The sequence below is a fragment of the Gallus gallus genome, chromosome 18 (assembly GCF_016699485.2).
Source record: "Gallus gallus isolate bGalGal1 chromosome 18, bGalGal1.mat.broiler.GRCg7b, whole genome shotgun sequence".
NCBI classification, from domain to species: Eukaryota; Metazoa; Chordata; class Aves; order Galliformes; family Phasianidae; genus Gallus; species Gallus gallus.
Genome location: NC_052549.1, coordinates 10911776 through 10933044, shown reverse-complemented (window position 1 = coordinate 10933044; position 21269 = coordinate 10911776). Strand labels below are relative to the sequence as shown.

Below are 21269 nucleotides of genomic sequence, written 5' to 3'. Positions count from 1 at the left end.
GGGATGGGGCAGGACCGTGTCCTGGCTGTGGGCAATGGCTTTGTCGGTGGCTTTTGTTTGTAGGCATTGCCCTACAGAAGTGGGGCGTGGGGACAGCAGGGAGCACCGCTGCCCTTTCGCCTGTTGTGGCACACAGCTGCCCAAACCCTGCTGGGCTGCTGCTGCCTTCATCCTCCCGATGCTCAGATGTTGCCTTTCAAATGGAGAGGATATGCGGCTCCACGGAGCCTTTCTTCTTTTTCCGCCCTCGCTGGAAGGAGAGTGCTCTTAGAGACAGAAAGGTGTGCGTGGTCTCTTGTGTGTGATGTTGGGTCCCTTTATAGGGCAGGTAAAGTGCTAAAGCAAAGTGCTTCCAATTCTCATGACGAGCATAATTCTTGAAAATGTATGCAATAAACAAAATGAGCCAAATGTAATTAAAATGGAGACGGCGTATAATCTGGTAACCCACTTACAGGCTCAAAGCTTCAGCTTTTAAAAAAATGTTTGTTCCCAATCCATTTAAATAAACAGAACAACACACAAAGGCCATCTGCATGTTATCGGGATACAAAGAGAATGGGATCAGAAGCAGCTGTGCTGGGCTGGACACGTGTAGTTGGATTGTTTGATCTGAGGGTGCCACCTTGCAATGCGAACGTGAGCGCTGTGTGTATGGCAGCAGGCTGTGCTCTGCAGGGGCAGTGCCATCCCATCCCCTTCTCAGAAACGTGGGGGATCAATGGAGCCCTCTCCCTTGCCACCCATGCCTTGGTGACACACGGGCCTGCTGTGCCCATGTGCCCTGGGCTCGCAGGGGGCTGCCCTGGTGGTGCACAGGGCTGCAGGGTTTGCGTCCCCCCCTCCCTGGACACCATCTCACCGTTCTGCAGCATAATTCTGGCTGGCCCTGACGTTGTGCCAACAAACATGTCATTTGTCTGGGGCTGGACAGCACGGGCTGTGAATCCAAGATTGAGTGTGCTGCTGGGCCAGCGGGACCCGGACCAGAGAGGCATTTGGGGTGAGACGAGCGCTGTCCCTCTGCTCCCATTTCAGGTGGTGTGGGGCCAGCTGGAGCTGCTGGTGGGGGGGTGCTCATGTAGATATGATGTGGGGGAAAGTGACCCTGAGCACTAAAGAAAAAAGGGTAAGAAAAAAAAAAAAAAAAAAAAGGCTGTTTTTAAAGATTCGGGATACCTTAAGCACTGAGAGTCCTGGCGCAGCCTGGGGAGCTGCAGGCGTTCGGAGCGATTGGCGCAACCCCCCGCGGGATGGATGCTCGCGGTGCGGTCCCCGCCGTCGGGGCCGGCTCCCATCGCACCGGCAGAGGGAGCTCCGGGCGCGTCCTCGGTGCGGGGGTCTGGGGGAGCTCCGCCGCTCCCGGGGTGCGGCTCCCCCGCTCTGCGGTCGGGGCGGTGCCCGTCGGAGCGGCTCTGCCCCAGCGCGGGGCTCCCTGCTCGGGCTGGGGGGTCACGTGCCGGGGGTAGGGGCCCACGCGGGCACGGCGGTGACTCCCCCGAGCCCATCCCGGTGGCGCTGTGTGTGTTCGGAGACGGTGCAGGATGAAGAGCGGGGAAAGCGGAAGGAGGCCTTGGGCCCCGCAGCGGGGTGGGGGTGCCGGGCAGGGCTCAGAGCTGCGGCTGAGGGAGGGCGGGGATCCCCCCGGAGGTAGCGGGGCTGCGCGCTCCTCAGAGCGGCTCCTGCTGCCCTCGGCCGCTGCCGCCTCCTCTGCCCCCTCGGAACGAGGAGGGGTGGCGATACGATTTCCCGGTGCCCCCCATCCTCCCCCCCCCGCCGCTTACCGCCTTCCCCTCTGCTGCAGCTGCAGTGGGTCCCGCCGGGCTCTGCCTCCGTCTAACGCGGCGCGGGACACCGCCCTCTCCTCCAGCTCTCTGCACTCCCGACCTCATCCCAGGGGAGTATCACCTCCCGACCCCCCCCACACCGGGCCGGTGCGCGCCGTCCAGCCGCGCCGGGGGAGCGAGCTACCCGTCCAGCTGCGCCGCCCTGACGGACACGCGAGGCGGCCAATGGGGAGGCGCGGAGGGGCCGGGGGCGATCTCCTATTGGCCGCGGGAGGAGGAGGAGCCGGGACTTGAAGTTGGAGTGAGGGATCCAGCTGTGCGGAGCGCACGGCTCGGCGCGGCCGCCCGCGGGAGCATCCTCCGGCGGCAGCAGCCCCGGCCCCGGGCAGATGGTGGGGCGCGGAGGGGGCAGGCGCAGCCCCTAAGGCGGCCCGCCCCGAGGCTCGGGGGCAGCACCGGGAGCGGTGGGGGGCCGCCTCTCCGCCGCCCGCCCGGCTCGGGCCCCCCGGAGGCACGGCGAGGAGGAGCTACGGAGCCCGCAGCCGGCAGGGCAGGCCGAGGGGGGCGGCCCGGCCCCGGGCCCGGCGGGGGGCGAGGCAAAGGCTCGCCCGGTCATGCAGCCCCGCCGCTGAAGCCGCCCCGGCACAGCCCCCAGCCCCCCGGCCCCGCTATGGCCGCGCCCCTCTAGACCCCCTCCCGGCTCGCCCCGCGTTGCCCCGGCCCCTCCCGGGGCCGCCCGCCGGAGGATGGACGAGGATGGACCGCGAGCGGCCGATGAGGAGCCGGAGCCAGGAAGAGCCAAGACTTTCATCCGCCTTAACGACCTGTCCGGGGCCGGGGGCCGCCCGGGGCCGGGGGAGCGGGAGGTCGGCAGCGGCGATTCGGAGGCGGAGGCATTGCCTTACCCGGCGTTGGCCCCCGTCGTCTTCTTCTACCTGAGCCAGGAGAGCCGGCCGCGGAGCTGGTGCCTCCGCCTGGTCTGTAACCCGTATCCTTTGCAGGTGCGGCGGCGAGGTAAGAGCGCGGCTCCCCGGGGCCCCCTGAGCGGCTGGGGAAGGGGCTGCTCTTCGAGGGGGGGGGCCGTTCCCCGCTGTCCGGCCTCGAAGTTTGCCGGGGTCGAGGCTCCCCGCCCAGCGCGACCCCCGGGCACGGGAAGCCGGGCTGCAGCCCTCGTCCTCCCCTCCCCCCGCCATCCGCTCCCCTGAGTGGCCCTGACCGCAGCGCCCCTCCTTGCGGGACCCTCCTTCCTCCCTGACCCCGTTTCTCACCCGTTTCGGGCTCTCCGCCGCCCTCCCCGGGGGTTTTAAGGAATCTGGGGGTAGGCGGCTGTTCAGGGGGTTGGTTTGCTGCTCGGCTTTGGGGTCCCTAAATAATTCACATCCCTCCGGGCAGGCTCTGCAGTCCCCCAGCGGCCCGGGGTGTGTTCGCAGTTCGGGGGGTCGGGGCAGGGCAGGCAGTGGGGGTACCCCCTGCTACGTGGGGGCCGGGGCTGCTGCTTGCTGCAGCTCCACAAAGGCATCCAGGCTCCTTCCCAGCTGCATTTGCTCCGTGCAGGCTGTGTCTGAGCTGCTGTAGCCAACTTCAAGCTTTCAGAAACGGGAAGGGGGGAGGAAAAAAAAATAAGACAATAGGAAAACCACCTCTTGCTGCGGTCTCATTGCCTGTAAAGCAGCCCTCAGAGCTGAGTTGCAGCCGGCACACGGCTCGTAGCAGTGCAAGCGTTTTGCCATCTTCAAACTCCGGCTGCGTTTATTATCTGTGGAGACAAAAAGCTAACCGAGATAGAGCGGCTGCTGGCAGGGATGGTGCATCGGAGCCGCCTCTGCCCTCTGGATGGGAACTTACTGGGGCCGTGTGGATGGGCAGAAACCCCACATCTGGAGCAGGAGAGGCTTGGGCAGAGGGAGGCTGCCCGGGCTGCGTTATATGGCACAGAGGGCCCCGATGTACGTCTTGTGCTCGTGGGAACTGCCGGCAGTTCCGTGGGGCTGAGCCCGGCACCAGCGGTGAGGGGCCGCTGGAGTTGTGACAGTGCTGCGCTTGGGCTTCAGCAGTGAACTGTCTGCTGAGCAGGCTGCCTCCTTCCCAGAGCGTCCCCGGGAGGGGAAAAAACACGATTCCCTTCCCAGTTCCGAATGCTCCCTGCAGCTTCCCCCGCATCTCTTTCGCACCTGCAAAGCAATTCGGGGCTGCGATGATTTCAGCACCTCAGGAAATCTCCAAACTTTGCGGGGTGTTCTTCTCCGGGAGGAAATAGCGCCGGCCGGCTGCGGGGCTGCGCCTCCTCCTCGCCTCCCCTGACTAATAGTGTTTCTGACAACCGATTTAAATATGTTTTCAAACTCTCCCTTTCCTCCCTCCCCTCCTAATGGTGCCGTTTGGAAGCAGGTGTTCACACCTGCGTGGTTTTGGTCGGCTTTGCGGCAGCCTCAGCCCTCCCCCTGCGGTCGGGGCTGGATGTGTGCTGTGTGCCCCCAGGGGGGCCGCTGGCTCTGCGTGTGGAGGGAGGGGGTGCTGGGCAGTGCGGTGCCCGCATCCCATCCCTTGCTGGGCGGTTGAGGTGCAATTAGGCAGAGCAGAGCCCTCCCCGTCACTTCGGCTCCCTGCATTCCAAGTCCTTTGCTTGCTTATGTATTTTTTTTACATTTTCCTTTTCATAGTTCTTATTATGCTGGGTCAGAAAAGCAGCTCTTCTCGCACTGTCATCTTCTAGGAATTGTGTCTCGGTGCTAAAAACGTACAGTCGTGTCACTGGGAGGTCTTTGTTGCCACCAGCTGCTCTGGAGAGGAGTGACAGCGCTGGGGTCACGTGGCTGCACAGTCCCTCCCGGCCCGTGGGGGCTGACGGCTGACAGAGGGGCTCTCGTTGGCTGCCTATGGGCTCTTGTCCTGCTTTCACCTGTCCTTAGGTGAGCTGGGGGCTCTCGTGTTCGCCCCTCCCAATGTCCCCTGGTGCCCCTCAGCCAGGTGATGGATGGTGCAGCTGCTGCAGGTTGCTGGCTTGGCACAGCCATGGTGCAGTTTGCTGTGTGCTCACCCAGCTGATGGATGTGGGGAGGGATGCTGGAGCTGCTGCTGGCCCCACAGCCCCTTCACTGCCCCCATGTCTCCAGAGCTGGCGTGTCCCCGGGGCTTTCTACATCCCCATGCACTGGGAGCTGGTGGGATGCTTCTTCTGTGGGCTGTGGCTGATGGGCTCTGTGTTGGACTTCTCCACCCTGATTCAATGTGGAGCATCCTCTCCCTGGGCAGTTGCTTCTCCCTGGCTGATGGGGGGATCTGTGCTGAGCTCCCATAGGGCAAGAAAGTGATTGTCAAGTTTGTTCTGGTTCAGGCATCAAGCCCTCCAGAGCATCAAATCTTGAGGTTTTTAACCCCAAAACTCACAGTCTCACCCCATCCACCCCACTGTGGTCTTGGACTGACAGCCTGGCCCCAGGGAAGGGAATGGGGTGGATGCACTGAGCGGTCACTGCTCCACACTGTGGGCAGCGGAGCCGGGCAGGGGTGCTGTGGAGAAATGGAGCCTATGAGGGGGTGGGGGAAGCCAATTACTGGGGTTTCTCTTATAACGTGAAAGCACCGTGGGGGAGGGGAGGATAAAGGCCACAGCAGGGTCTGTGCCAGCCTGCTGCTGTGGGCAGAGGTGAGGCTGTTTCCTGGGAGCTGTGCCGTGATTGCAGAGCGAGGATGGAGGAGGCGAGGTGGGTGCTGCTGCTTGGCGTGGGATGTCCATGTGCCCAACGCTCCCGGGGATGTGGGGATGTGCCCGGGCTGTGCGGGAGTGCCTGGAGCTCTGAGGGCTCAGCTGTAGTGCGGAGATAAGGGCCGTGTGGATCACAGGGTGTGCTGAGGCGGGAGCACGAGCGGTGGTCTTTGAAGTTCAGTGCATTTGTGCAACGCTTTGCTTCTGGATTTAATGAACTGGAGTGCTTTGTTTTCGAGAGGTTCAAACAGAAAGAGATGTTTTGTTGGGTTTGAGAAACCCACAGAGGGGTCAGGATTGCTTTGCTCCACCTGAGCCCGTGCTCAGCCCAGCCCTGCCAACCCCCACGGGCACCGGGACGCTGCTGAGCAGCCTCTGCTCTGGGCGGGCGGAACAGAGCCCCCAACCCGTGGCTCCTGCGGGATCGGGGCTGCGGTCTCACGTCCCCCCGGGCTATGGGAGTGAAAGGGGCTGGGACGGGACGTGCCGTGCTCGGTGGGGATCTCAAGGAAAAACAGGACCCGTCGCCTTCTAGCAAGGGCAGGCCGAGCGTGGGTTTTATTACTTACGATTATTTTCCCTTTTATTCCCCCATCCCAAGGGACAAACAGCACCGGGCCTCATCCCCGCGGCTCGGAGCCCTGCGGGATCGGGGCCGTTCGGGCGCGGGCAGAGTTCCCCCGCCGAGCTCCTCTCATTGCCGCTCCGGAGCGGCGCCGGGAGCTCCGATCCCAACCCGGGGAACACGCGCATCCCAACGGGGATCTCCGGATCCATCCGGCGCCGCCGCTCCGCTCTCTCCACGTGCGTTTTTTAAGAAGATCCGTCGTCGAATTCCCTCTTCCAGGCGGTTGTGTCACATCTGGAAGTTTGTGTAGGAGTTTATCCAAGCGCTGGAGTAGAGCGCAGCTTTTTCTCATTTAAAAATCATAGGCTGGCATTTCGAGCCGGGCTGGGGGGAGGGCTGAGGGGGGGGCCGTCTGCCAAAAGGAGACTGGAGCGGAGGAACCGTAATGACTTCCAGAAGTTCTCTTTCTTTTTTCCTTTCTTTCCCTCCCTCCCTCTCGGCGCGCAGACAAAGGGCCGAGCCCATGCTGTTATGTCATCCAGCGCGGGGTCCCGGCTGCCCCGCGGGGCGGCTCCGCACCCCAAGGGGGAAACCCGCAAAGAGGAGCGCCGAGGACTCCTCCGGACCGCCGCCAGCGGGGCTGCGCGGGGCGGCTCGTGGGGCCGCTGCTGAGCGGAGCGGAGCGGACGCCCAACACCCCCCGCTGCCCGTCCCGGTGACACCTCCGAGCCGTCGGGCGGTGCTCCCTGCCCTGGTTGGTGGCGTGGGGTGTTGGAGCCGCTCTACAGACGCCCGGGGTTTTATGATGCGTAGAAAATGCCGTGCTTTCTTCTCCCCCCACACCCCCTGCAGATGTTTTGGCACCGTGCTGAAAAATACTTCTCTATTATTTGTGCTTTAAATGTCGCTTCGCTCTTTTTTTCCTCACAGAGAAATTCGGGTTTGGGATCTCCTGGGGTTCTCCAGCCCAGGTCTCTCTCAGCTCTCCATTTTCATGCCCGCCGTTTTGCTGGGAGGGAGAGAAAACTTCCCCTCGCAGCCTCCCCGGTGGCTTTTTCTCTCGGGTTGTGCCATCGCTTTCCCCTGCAGAGCCCTCAGCTCCTCTGTCCCATGCACGGGGTTCAGGGCAGCCACACTGCGGCCGGGCTGGAGGGCTGGGAAGCCTCACTGCGGGTTGAATTTCCACGTAATTAGGAGGGCTGAGTGTTTCTGGGCTCGTTACGAGGCCAGGCCGTGGCTTTTCCTCCCCTGGCGGTGGCTGCGGCGCGCCTTGGCTTTCCGCTCGGCAACCTAGATGTGAAATGTTCCCTTTGCCTGGTGATGCACGCGGAGGTTTCCCCCAACCTGGGCTGGCTGCACCGAGCTGCGGCCTCACAGCCAGGAACCCGGCCTGGCGCTAAGGAAAAAACAGAGGAGGAAATTCTCATGGTTTTATATAACCGAGTGAGTAACAATTGAGCGTGCTTTGGGATGCTTTCACATCTGCTTCCTACCAAGGCCTGAGCAAGGAGGCTTTAAGCAGACGGAAAAAAGCACATTTTTCAGATGAGATATTTGCTGGGAGAAAGTTTGAGCTGGCTCCTTGCTCTTTGCAGTGCGATGGTTTGTGCAGTGCCCGGAGCAGCGCTGTGTCCCCGTGCTGAGGCTGTGCACGTCGAACCACAGAGTTGTTTGAGCTGGAGGGGACCCTGAAAGGCTGCCTGGTCCCACTCCCCTGCAATGAGCAGGGATGCTCCAGCTCCATCAGGTGCTCAGACGTGTGTGAATGGCACTGAGATGTCAGGATCGACCCTCCACACGTGGATGGGAATGGGCTGTGGGCTCAGCTGTGCTGTGGGTGTGGGCTGGGGCTGAGTGCTCAGCACACGTCGTGCTGGAAGTGCTGCCTCTGGGGCTGTGTTTGTCACTCGTGCCCTGCTCCATTGGGGTGTGCACCGAGTGCAGGGAAAGCCCAACCGCAGTGCTTGGAGCCCCTGGAGTGGGTGATGGCAGAGAGCTGGGAGCTGGGCAAAGATGAGCTCATAAAGAAAAGGGGATTTATTGGCTGTAATCCGGGCTCTAGCCTCACGCTTGCAGGGTTTCTGTAGCAAAGCATCCTATCTATCTGTCGTTTGGGTCTCTTCCAAGAGATTTCCCCCGGCAAATCCTCCCAACCCACCTTGGAATGCCCCCAACGTGCCCAGGGCTGGGAGGGGGCTTCGTGCCCTCCGGTTTGCGGGATATGGGGCCAAATTGGGTCAGGTTGGTTCTCTCTGTGTGTGGTACCCACTGTCTCTGCTGCTCCCGGGGTGCCAGTGGCTGCAACAGTCCAAAGCAGTGCCCAGATGCTGTACAGGACTCGTTAATGATTTGTTAATTCAATTAGAACGTGATTGTTAACCCCTGGTGAGGACGAAGCTCCCTCCTGCGGGGCAAGGCTCTCCCCCACGCCCGACTCGGTGCCAAAACATTGATTTTGTGTTGAGCTGACAGCCACACTATGCAAACAGAGATGCTAATTGGGAGTAAGGCTCATTTTTAGCTCCTGGGGGCTCTTGCCTACCCCGGGGCTGCAGGAAGGAGACATTCCCTTTGCTGAGCCCTGGGTGAGGCTCTCAGATGCTGCACTTTAAACGCCCTCCGCTTCAGCATTGTCTGCTAACAGCACGAGGACCTGTGTGTGCCAGTAGGTGCAGGCAGTTTGCTTTTGGGATCTGTCCTGTCTGTGCAGCCTGGCTGCAGCACTGCTGCCTTCTCTGGAGAGCAGAAGGCCCTGTAAGGATGATGGATAACGGGGCCTTGTGTGCCGCTGGATTAATGCTTATTTGGGCAGACAGGGAGGAGAGGAATTAGATTAATATCTGACTTGTGGCCGCTACTGTATGTGGCTATTGAGTGATCTGGCTTCAGAGGAACATAAACATGTCTCAGGATATACTCCTGAGGCCGCAATCAGTGGGGTCATGGCGCAGGTCTGCCTCTTTGGGTCAGAAATCTGAATTCCTCTGACCCAGGACCCGGCTGTGTGCAGATGGGGGTGTGATTGCTCTTCACTGCGAGTGTGCAGCATGAATCCCAGAGGGCTGTGCCTCGTGCACGTCCCAGGGTTGTTTGTGATCCCACAGATGCTCAGTGCTGTGGATGGGCCCAGCTCGGTGCCCTGCTGCTGGAGCCCTTTTCGGGGGGGGAAATGTTTGGTGGCAGTGGGGCCACGGCTCGTTGTCACCTCTCTTATGAGTGGCGCTGGGATGTCCCTGAGCTGCTGAGTCCGGTCCTGTCCCCAGTCTGTGTCTCCATGGCTGCCTGTGCCACCCCAACCATTTTGCCACAAAAGGATGCTCCAAAAGCGCCGTTGTGTCCCCCCCCACATCCCCTCCTTTTGCCTCCCCGGCGCCTCGATTCCCCACCTCAGGGTTTTGCCGTTGCCTCAGCACCCCGTCAGGGGCAGGATGGAGCCTGGGGGCTGTGTGTGTGATGAGTCTATTCGAGGAGTTGTGATCTCTGCGCTTCATTTTGCAGTTCAGCTGGAAAGATCTCGTTTCCAAATACACCCACACAGCACAGCGCAGGGAAGCGGCGGCGGAGCTGCCGGGGGGATGGGGCGGCGCTGGGGGGGCAGCGGGGCGGGCAGGGCGCAGTGCCAGGCGCTGGGGGCTTTCCCTGCTTTTGGTGAATCCCATACAGAGCGCTCTGCAGCCTCTCTTTGGGGATGGGAGGCGGTACTCCGTGTGCTGAAGCTGAGTCTTGAGGTCATGTCAGTGTCGGGCTGCACCCATGGAGGGCGGCTGCTTTGCTGCTGAGCAGAGGGGAAGCACCTGTGAGGAGGGGGTCCCGGGGCAAAGCCCTTGCACTGAGCAGGGGGAGTCAAAGCTGAGCCCAGGAGTGGACGGGGGGTGCAAGGCAGGTGTGAAACAATGTGGTATGGAAGAAATGCAAAGGCACAGAAAGATGCCCTGAAATTTCTCTCCCAATGGCCTTCAAGCCCAAGCCACCTTCCTGCTGTGTGATGGGAGGGATGCTTTCGGTGGGCAGCGTGGGGTCCTTCCTGCCGGTGGCATCTCAGGGTCTGCATCCCCCAGCCGTGGGCTCTGTGGCGGTGTCCCTCGGGGTGGTGGCAGCGGTCACCCTGTGCTCGTGCCGCTGCGTGCTGCGTCCTCCCACTGAGATGGCTGTGTGATTTTTTCCATCCCCGTGCAGAGGCTGAGCTCATACAGCAATATTCCCCGAGCCAATGCCGCTCCTTCTGGAAGTCCCTCGGTTTGGTCTTCCTCAAACCGTGTCTCTCAGCCAGACGCAGACCCGACCTCCCCTGGCGCCGGCTCTCCCTTAGCGCTGTGGTTATCCCCTAAGAGCTGCAGCCCCATCCTCAGGGCTCACCCCATCCCGGCACAGGTGCCAAACGGTGGGAGAAGGGGACGCGGTGGCACCGCAGCGCTCGGCCCGGCGGGGATGCCGGAGTGCTGAGCTGTCTGCGCTGCGGTCAGAGCAGAACTCGGGTCAGGAGGGAGTGTGGAGGATGTGGCTGCTGAGTTAACACGCTCCCAAAACCACCTCGTGGTGTTGGCGGTCGGGTTTTGCTGTGTTTGTTTTACTTTTTTTCCATCGCCCGCTGCTGGCTGCACCGGCGGAGAGGTGAAGTTTGTGGTAGAAACAGTGGAGGTTCCGGGAAATATTTTGCCTCGCTCGTGTTGTTGGGTTTGGTGCTGTTCCTCTGGCAGTGGATGAAGGCAGTGCGACGCGGCCGCTTGGCGCTGTGCTGCAGTTCCCTGCCTGCCAACGGGGAGAGCAGCACTGAGCCTCTGCGTGGCTCGTTTGGACCTTCCTGCTTTTTTCTCCCTGTTTTCTCCAAGCCAGGACCTCGCCATTCCCAGGCAGAGCCCACATCTACAGCCCTCCCCAGGTGGGGGCTGTGGGGGGGTTGCCTTTCCCATTGGTTTTTATAGCTCCCCACTCCCCATGTAGCTCCTGGTGCCCGCTGCTGAGCGCAGCGCAGAGGCAAAGCTATGAACCGATGCTCGTGGCCTCCTCTGTGTCCTCTCTGATCAAAATCTTAAATTCTTCCGTTTTTGACAAGATTTGGGTTTTCTCTGCTGAGCCAGGGAGTCTCTATGGCAACAGCTAGAGGCAACTTTTATGCCTAACCCATTCCACTTTGCAGAGGGATGGGTGCACACGTGAGCACATACTGACAGCTGCTTGGACCCCCCCAGTCTGTGGGGTGGTGAGCAGGAGGGGGTGGCATTGGTCACAGCACAGTGCAAAATGTGCGGGCTCTGTGAAGCTGAGGGATGGGGCAGCTCTGCCCCTGCGCATCAGTGGTACCTCTTTGAGTGCAGGACTGAGCCATGTCACAACCATCCCTGGGTCCGTCCATCCCCTGTCTGTCCATCCATCCCCTGTCTGTCCATCCATCCCAAGGCCACTGAGGGGTTCCCCACTTGGGTTTGCTGAGGCCGGAGGTGTTTGGAGGCACTCTCAGATGGTGGCACTGTTTGGAGATGCAATTAAAACCTCAGCCTTTCAGAAGAGTCTTGCAGAATGCAGTAGAAAGGAAGCCAGCTGGACTAGATGGAAACCTCATAGGTTTTTGGAGTAATTTTTAGAATCTTATGCTGTAGGTCTTTCTAGAAAGATACAATGCCACTTAATAATGTGTTATATTCCTATATATTATATTTAAGTTGCATTATAGTATTGTGTAGGAGGAATCTAATTTTCCATTACAGGATAATGTACCTTTCTGTAGGTTTTCGGTTGTGGGGATTTTTTTGTCCAATGGAGTTAAATAAAAAAATTATATCCTTCCTAGAAAGCCTACCAAGATGACGAGAAAATAATACCTTTAATTTATTTAATAAAGCATAGAAGTATTTTCCACGGGGGTTTATGCAGCCGCATGCAAACCTCACCATGAGCTGCTGGGAAGTGGTTTGGGATCAGCAGGGTCAGGTGTGATGATTTGAAGCCAGGAACAAGGTCACCAGCAGCAAACAGCCTGACCCCATTGTCTGTAGGGCTGAGGGTGCTGTATGGGGCTGCTGAGGGTGTCACCGCACTGTCACATTATGTGATGCACAGATCCCCGTTGCTGGGATGCTCTGCTCAAGCAGGACAGGGGATGTGCTGAGCAACGTGTGGTCGAGTGCCTCCATCTCAGCTCAGAGCTGCCCATCGCCGTGGCCTCGCAGTCCTGGGGACCTCAATGGCATCTGAGAGAGAGAGGGGAAGCCGTGGTCCTTGGAGGTCCCCAGAGGACAAACGCCTTTTAAGAGCCATGGCAACTAATCAGCCCTGCATGGTGACATCCCCACCATCTCCATGGCAACGGACCGAACATCACATAGCAACATGTGCCTCCCGTACCCATGGAAACGGGCCGGGTGGGTTTTTAGCATCGCTGCGTTAAATCTCTGCTCTGGGTTTATCCTGAGGTGACCCTGCTGGGGGCTGCGGGGCCGGGAGCAGGAATTGGGATGGTGAGGAGGGCACAGGGCTGGGCTGGGGGCTGGGGGAGATGTCTGGTGGTTTGTCACGAGGGTTGCAGGCTTTGGGGAAGTGAATTGAATTGGTAATCTGGTGGGCTTGGTGATGTGCTCCTGGTCAGCAGGGCTGGTGGTCCCACTGTGGGGTGGGATGGGGTTGTGGGACTGTATGATGGGACCCCGTCAAGGCTTGTGCGTGTGCTGGGTGCAGTGCTGGCACCGCATGGTTTCAAATGTGTCCTTTTCCCAAGATTCTGCACTAACAGGTTGAGAGTCGCAGGAATTCATTCATTTGCAGCTGTCGCAGGGTTTCCTGTGGATGCACTCAGCCCTCCTTTGCCCGTTGGTGCAGACCTGCCATTGCGACCACATGGCCCCAGTGCTTGTGAGTAGCTGCCTTCTGTAAGCTGCTGCAAATGAACACAGATGCTGTGAGAAGGTTGGCAGTTTTTTGTTTTAAAGGGTGTAAACTGAGCTAGTCGTGTTTTTTGGGGGGTGAACATACAGGCTGAGCATTTCTCCTCCATTTTTCCCCACCAGGCTGATGTTATTCGTGGGGCTGGGAGTCCCAGGTAGGGGACCCCTCAGCAGTGCTCAGGTCTCGCTGGCTTTGTGCAGGACTTGGGCTCATGTGCTGTCCAGTGGGTCTGTCTGACCCCAGAACACTTCATCCATGTACAGCTGTGCTGTGGGGACTGCTGGTGGCCCCGACAACTAAAAGAATTGGGTATTTGTGCGTTTTTACGTCCTTTGGATGCTGGAGACCTCTGGACAACTTGCCCTGGGTGGCGAGGTCCCTGTCCCTGCTGCTGCCTTCCACTCCTCCCTGGCACAGGATGGAGCTGGCACGTTGGTCCTTTACATGTGGCTTATCCATGGGTGGTGTTGGTTGTCCATGGTGGAGAACCAACCTGCAGTGTGGGGCAGCTTTGCACTTCCTGTGCTGCCTGTGAGCTTCCAAAGCCCACATGCCCCAGATCTTCCCATCTCTGACCTGAAAAATCAGCTTCCAAATTCCGACATGTTTTATGTACAGGGCTGAAAATCTTTGGGCTCTGTTCAACCATCAGCAAGCCTGTAAAAAAATGAAGGCAGGCAGGTAGGAGTCAGTGCAGGGCTTCTCACCATGGTGCTGCTGTGGGGGGATTCACCCCATGGGGTCTGCGGGACCCAGGTGGAGTGGGGCTGAGGTTGGGGTCACCCAGCACTGTGGGGCCTGGGGACAGCAGAGCAGCGTTGGCCACAGTGAGGGCTGCAGCCAGCTCTGCTTAATTCAGTGTGAAACCCTGCCACCATCTCCTGGGCTTTGGCTTGGAATGCTGTGAGTGGGAAATCGCTAGAAGGAAATAATGAGAATCAGAGTGACTTCAAGGGCTGCTGTGCACCGGGCTGGGGTGAGGTGAGGGAAGTGCGGGGCTGCAGAGCAGGACATGGCATGGGGTGTGTGTCCTTTTTTCCTCCTCCTCTTTAGAGGAATGTTCATTAAGGCTGTAGAGAGCCTTGCCATAAATTGGATACAAATGTACAGTTAACACTGCCTCTCCCCAAGGCCGGTGGAGGTATTCTGGTATTTAAACAAATGGAGCCAAGGGTAAAGATCCAGGGGAAAAAAAAAAAAAGAGGAAAAAAGGAGAAGTGGCTCTAATTGAGGTTGTTGTTTGAACAGTGAAGACCAATTAATGCTCCCGAATCAATAGGGCTGCGTGACTGAACTAATCCATCCCTGCCGAGGGATCGGAGCGCGGAGCCGCCACGCTGTGCTTGGAGCCAACCCAGGGCGAGCGGTGGTTGTGGTGGGGACTGTGATGTTGGCTGAAGGTTTGGTGTTTGTACCCCCAAAGGGCTGCTGTGAGCCGCTCATCTCCCAGACCTCGGGGTGCGAGCATCCCTCTGCTGGAATTTGGCTGTGTTGGGCCATGGTCTGCCTGGTGCTGGCACCCAACACGTTGTGCTTTTCCTTTGTTGCGCTTCCAAGTAGATGCATGTGGGCAGAAGAGATTACTGTGTTAGCAATGAGCCCCCTGGGGAAGGGCTGCTTGCTCACTTCTCAGCTGCACACTCTGCCCTGCAGCAGCGCCCATGGGTGCTGCACACAGTGCTGTAGGAGCACTATTCTGGGCAGCCTGTGGCCACAGTCGGTGTTGGAGACCAAGGTGGGCAGGAGGGGAGAACCATTGTGGTTATTACACGTGTTTTTTTGCACTGAACTAGTGCAGTATTTGCTGGTGTTGCTGGGTATAATGCGGAGACAGTCCCTGTCCTGGGCTGCCTGCAGCTCACCTCACACCATCCTGAAGAGCAGAGCTCTGCCCCCGCCTCGCTGCTTTCCAGGTTAGGAATCCAGGACGTTGCCGGCTGCGCTGGAGGAAGGTGGGGACAGGTGGCAAAACCTGCGGGGCTGGGAGGTTATTTCTGGCTGGGATCAGTGCCGCACTCACTGCCTCCTTCCCACCTCCCACGGCCTCAGTGCAGCTGGGCGCAGGAGCCAGCACCCATCCCAGGCTGTGCCCCACCTGGGGTTATTATGCTTAGAAAATGGCCAGGAGTGTCGGAGAGCTGCCGCCGGCAATGTAGGGGCTGCATGGGTGCCTCCTCTTTTCTGAGCACTGATGGTCTCCTGTTGCTCATCACCTCCTGGCGAGGACTTGTGTGCAGGGTCCCTGCAGCATGGGGCTGCAGCTGTGGGACGGCACCGGGCGGGCGGGTGGGCTGCAGGAGTGTGTGGTTGTGGGGAGTGGACAGTAAGCACTGTCAGTGTATGTCGTGGCCCTGCTCACCCCCCTGCAGCACAGCGCAGCCACGGCCTCCTGCCAGCTGAGCCCCAGCAGCATGGCCAGGGGTGACCCTGAGCAGCAGGGCTGTGGGAGATCTCACACAGCTCCATGAATGCTCCTTCCCTCACTGCTTGGTGGCTGCTCTAAGGGAGCTGGCGTGCAGGGCTTGCATTTAAATGAGGGCTGCTGAGCAGATAATGGTGATGGGGCTGCAGTGTGCTGTGCCATGTGTGGAATTTTGGGGTGGTTTTGGGATGCTGGGTCAGTTTGTGTTGGGGATCCTGCAGAGCATCACCACTGCCTTTAGTTGGAGGATGGCCCCAGTGCTGCTGATAGCGTGTGGGTTACTGCGGGGAGGAGGAAAAAGCCAAAATATTTATGTTGGAGAGATATGAGGAGCAATGAAAAGGAGTCAGCAGGGAGGGTGGAGGGAAGGAGCGTGGCGTGCCAATAGGTTGCTGTATCTGCATGATGCTGGGACCTCAGGGCTGGCAGGTCCCTTCTGCCCAAACCCTTCTTGTTAACAGATAATGTCTGCATGGGCTCAGCGCAGCTGCTGGAAGACCCAAGAGGTTTTGGCCTTCCTGAGATGAAATGTGGGGCTGGAAGAGAAAGCAGTGCTGGGAGCATCTCCTGGTGCGTGCATCCCATGAGCTGTGTGTTGCCGTGGGGAGGGGGTGGAATGTGATTGGGACCCTCACCCAGGGGGCTGCCAGCCCCACTCTGCCTGCATACTGCTTCTGGGGTCTGCAGGGATCCATCAGTGCTCTGAGGTGTGGGGTCCCAGGGAGTCAGAAGCCCTGAGGATCCATCCAGCATCAGTGTCCCCATCTGCAGTGTGGGTGTTGCAGTGTCCCCTAACACTGATGTGATATGGGGATTGGCAACTGGAAACTCTCTGCCTTCAATCCCACCACTTGTGACCTTCCCGATGCTCCCACAGTTTTGTTTTCTCCTTTTTAAAATATTGATGTATCTCTATAACTTTATCTTGGCAGCTGCTGTTCTGTAGCACCTGTTTTTTCCCCGGGTGGAGTTTGCCAACAGAGCGGCCCTTCTGCTTCCCAGGGCCCCATAAACTGCATGGAGCTGATGGGGATGGGACGGGATGGGTCCGAGCTCAGCCCTGGCACATCCCGCAGCTTCACTTTCTGATTTAAATATCTTGCTTCTAATAATAACCCCAGGGAGCGGGTTCACATTCTGCACAAGCTGTGTTGTAGGAACAGCCAAACAGCACTCTGCTTATCCCGTGCCACTGTGCGATGGGATGGGCTCTGCGTCCTCACTGCTCCCATCCCTGAGCCACCCCCGGCCCAGCTGCGGTTTTATGGGCCTGAGAATGGCTCCCGGGGCAGCTGAGCCCTCGGGGGAATGTGGTCACGTCACTGCAGAGGAAGTGGCTCCCTGGGAGTGATGGCCCTGAGGAAGGGAAAGCAGCACCGCGCGGCGTTCACACAGGGCCAGGAGCAGAGCTGGGGTGTGGGAGGGTGGCAGCCCATGTGCTCGGGGTGTGTTTGGGGCTCCCGCACCTCTGGGTGGAGGCGGCGGTGCCTCCTGCTCCATCCCCAGCAGTGGAGCTCACCGCTCTGCACCGAGCCTTTGGTGCTGCTTTCCTTCACCCCCCTTAGAGTGGGGCCAATAATTCCTTGTGAATAATTGAGCTCATATACTGCCTTGACCGACGTCACCGCATTCCTTCCTTGGGCTGCCCACAAGTGGATCGCAACTTTCTCTGAGCACAGAGAATTCCTTCCCCTGTCACTTCTGCTGGTGATTTTTGGCTTGCTCTGTTTATTTGCAAACCATCTGTTTGCGTGCGTTATTTGGAGGGCTCCGATGGTGGTTGCCTTTGATGCAGACACGTAGCTCACTCTGCGGGTTCCTGACCTCCGAAGGCTCTGAGAACTGGGTTTGGCTGTGAGCAGCTGCAGGGCTCAGTTCTGAGCTTTCTGTGGCCCATACCCAATTTTCTTTGCTCCTGTGGGAATCAGGTGGCAAGTACTCCATCCCCAGGTGCCCACAGAGGGGATGGAAAGTGCCCCTGGGCTCCCATCCTTGTGCCTTTCCCCTGGGTCTGCCTTTGAATTTTCCAGTGCTTGGGGCATTTGTATACTTGTGGACCTCCTTGGAACAGAAGTGAGACTCCGTAGTATAGTTCTGAACGTGCAATGCTATGTGAGCCATCCTTCCTATGGCTGCTTCAGTCCCCACTGTGGGATGGGGCTGTCAGTGGGACAGGGATGCACCAGATGATATTCCAAGAGGATTCCCTGTGCCCTCCAGCTGCTGTGAGTGCCTCTCAGAGCCACGCGATGAAGTTGCCCTGGGCTGGAGCACGAGCCCACAGCTTGCAGGCAAGTGTCCTACCTGGTGGGTATTTATAATGCTGTAGCAACGTTAAAAATACAAAGATCTCGGGGCAGGAAGTTGTTTTGGAGATATAAAACTTCTGCGTTGGCGTTCGGCTCTGTCCCCACTCCGTGTCCCAGCCAGGGTCTGCTCCCCTGATGGCATTCTGTCCCCCTCCATCCACGTGGGCAGGTGACAGCAGCTCGCCATGCAGCGGGGGATGTATCTCCCACCCGGGGCAGCTCCATGCCCTCTCCCTGTAAAGCTGCGACCCCATGCCTGGAGGATCACCACCCCCGGGAGGGCACTCCAAGGGTTAAGCGCCCGCTGCAGCCTGCAAGCCCTGTGACCCCGTCCTCAGCATGTGACCACGCTCGTCCTTTCCCAGGCAGCGGCTGGAGCTGCCCTGTGGCTGTGGGACCCATGGGAGGGGCCACCACCCCACACCCACTGCTGGCCCACGGGAGCAGCAACAGGACCTGGAGTCCCATTGGGATCCCATTGGGATCTTTGGGGGCTGTCCCAGACTCCCCCCAGCCCCGCACACCCCAAGCACCAAATGTTGCCGTTTTCACCCCCGGCAAAGTGAATGTGCTGGTGTTGCTCCATGGCAAAGTCTTGCTCGGGAGTACTCAAACGTGGCACGAAATGGGGTCACGGGGAGGTTTAATTTGGTGCATCGTCCTTCAAGGGCACGAAAAGTCAGACGGGAAGTTTTAAACATTTTATAAAAATATCCACATGTGCCCAGCGCAAAACTCACCGTCTTCACCTAATTTAGAAAATGACTTTATATGGAGAAAAATTTAACACCGCTCCACGGAGGGGAAGAGTAATGAAGACGTCTGCACCGATCCGCGCTGTCAGCCCGAGATCTCCGAGTGCTCTCCAAAGGGTCGGAGAGGAACAATTTTTCTTCTCCCGGCTGGTTTTAGAAGTTGAGCCATGGGCTGAGGGAGCGCAATGAGCGCAGCTTTCCGGCTAATTTTAGCTGGCTGAAGTCCGTAGCTCAGCACCTGGACGAGCGGCCCGCTTTCAGCAGACCCCTGGTCAGGTCTCTGGGGTGGAACCTGGGACGGGCTGATTCCTTTGAGCCTCAGTGGGAGAAATGCATTGCAGAGCGCGAGCGGCCGCGTTGCACCCAGGTGAGCGCTGTGCGCTCCGCTTCTGCTGGCTCAGCAGCCCCCGCCTGCAGCGCGATGGAAGGAGGACGTGGCAGGGGCTCTTGGTGCTGCCACTGCATCCCAACCTATGAAATGCCATCAGTAAGCAATACAAAATTATTGTTTGGTGGTAAGAGCAAAATATGGTGTTTTCCTTAAAGGAGACCCCTGGGCAGCACTGTCCATGCTGCGCTCAGGAGGCTGCTTGGAAATAATGGTATTTTTAATCAGCGGCGGTGCGGTCACTGCACTCATTACGGGCGAAAGCAATGAGAATTTTATGAGGTGCAAATGGATGGTGAGTGCTCCTGTCCCCACTGTGTGCAACAGAGCTGTGGCGGTGCTGGGCTGCGCTCTGGGCTCCAACCAGCCCGGCTGTGGGCACAGCTCTGGCCTGGCAGGGACCGCAGGCAGCTGCCGGTGAGGGGTCACCGCCTGATCCCCTGCCTGCTGCCTTCATGTGCTGCCTCCTGATCTGCTGGGGTTGGAGTGAGATGCGGCCGTGGGCTTGGGGGGGGGGGGGGCAGAGCTCTGCTGCCTGATCCTGAGCAGAGAGTGGAGGTGAGAAGTGGGGGGAGCAGCAGGGACAGGTGAGGCAGTGGAGGCTGCAGCCGTTTCAGCGAAGCTCATGATTTGTTATTAATGGAAGAGAAGCTGTGCTTTTTATTTTCTGGAGATTATTTTGTTCCGCATGAATTTTTAAAGCACATCTCCCTCCTGCAGCAGAATCCACCCCAGCTCTGTGCTGGTGCTGCTGGGGCTGCGCCGCTCCTGCCTGGTGCCGACCTGCAGCTGTCCTTGTCCGTGGTGTGTCCGGGGGTGGGCTGTGTGTCCCTGTTGGGTGCTGGGGCTTGCTGCGGCTTGCCAGCAGGCAGGGCTCTCTGTAACAAGCTCTGTGTGTGCAGATGCTCACATCGTAGAGCAGAGCGAGGAGCCCTCATCCCCCTGAATGAGAAGAAAATGTCTCAGATTTGAGTCCTGAGGTGGATTGGGTGAGGGTGGTGTTTGTAGTGCTCCAAGCAGAACGCCTGGCGGGTGCCTGGAGCTGAGCTCTGCGCCACAGCTGTATGCTGGTGGGGTGACGATGCCGGCTCTCAGTGGCTGTGTGCCTCTGCTCCGCTCCTCACCTCTGCTCTGCCTCCTTCCCCCTCCTCTGTGGTGAACCGCTACTGAATGGGTTCCCACAGAGGCCACAGATGTGTGTGCAGGAGCAGTGAGGTGCTGAACCAGCGCATGGTCCTGCCTGCAGCACGGGCGTTGGAACTGGATGAACTTTGATGTTGTACGATTCTATAACTGTTGCTGTGATTGCTGGTGCTCGAGGGGCCCAGCTCTGTGCGGCCGTGGTGGGCTGACAGCATCACGGTGCTCACCCGGGTATGGGAGCTCTGCATCGTGTGTGCTGCAAATGTTATTTGTTTCTGGTCTTAGACTTGAAAATCTTAAGCGTGCAGGATGGCCTCTGTCTAATTAAGTACTTAACCTGCAATGAAATATTGTATTTTTTGTTGATATGTTTTTTAGAAGGGAAATGTTGGCTCTGTTTCCAAGTGGAACACTGAAGCAGTCCAGTTGGAAACTCGTCATCACATGCAGGCTTCGTAAACATCTTTTTTTTTTTTTAATTCATTTGAAGCTGGGTCAGAAGAAGTAGCCAAAACTTTGTGGGTACCTTGAGTCACCCCAGCGCTGTATTCCTTTGCACGCCTATGGAAAACCATGCCCAGCACCAATTAATGCAGCAGCTAATTGGGAAGGGCTCGGTGCCTATGCACGGCCCCCAAGGATGCTGTCACTGCCGTTATTGCCATTGTTGTGGCAACGCTGGAGCCGCAGGGAGGAGAGCCCCAGAATGGTGCCCCCAGGGCACGGCTCTGGTGGCAGTGTGGGGGAAAGGAGGGGGCATGGGGTCTTCGTCCCCTGCTCTGCTTTAGCTGCCTGGTTCCTGTGGTGTCTGCCCTATCTCGGCCCATAGGGTTAAAACGGTGCCGGATTTGTCCTTGGATTTGTCCTCTGAGCTTTTTGCAGATCTTGGCAGGGTTTCCTTGGGGGTTTTGAGCTCATACCCTTCTGTGATTAAAATATCAGGGTGGGAAAGGGGAGGGAGCGCTGTGCAGATGTGGCTGCAGCCGTGGGCTGCCAGGTCTGCTGGAGCTGAATGTCGCTGCGCCGCCGCATCCCTTCCACTTCCTTCTCTGCGATCCCCAAACTGCGGCTCTCTGTCTGTAGAGTGCAAATGGACCGAACTCAGGGGCTGAGCTCCATCACCTGTAGGAAGACAGTGGTGTGCAGAGCCTTGGCTTGGTGGGGTGTGGAGGATGCTGTTGGTGAAAGCGTGAGGTAGTGGTGGGGGCAATGCTGAGCTACGGTGAGGTGAAAACAAAGGTGTTTGCTCAGAAATGCCCCAGAGCTGCTCCCCCTCAGGAGGTCTGGGCACTGAACGATGTGCTCATGGGCC

At 58.7% G+C, this 21269-nt stretch overlaps 1 protein-coding gene across 3 annotated transcripts in view; it reads left to right on the top strand.

Moving 5' to 3' along the window:
• The first annotated feature begins 2085 nt into the window (after positions 1-2085).
• The window catches only part of CACNA1G (calcium voltage-gated channel subunit alpha1 G), a 108362-nt gene continuing 89178 nt past the window's right edge, over positions 2086-21269 (top strand). For all 3 annotated transcript variants that reach the window (XM_040649894.2, XM_040649886.2, XM_040649884.2), the window contains exon 1: positions 2086-2775. In XM_040649894.2, the coding sequence (XP_040505828.1) occupies positions 2534-2775 (242 nt within the window). In that variant the 5' untranslated portion in view covers positions 2086-2533. The remainder of the gene's footprint in view (positions 2776-21269) is intronic.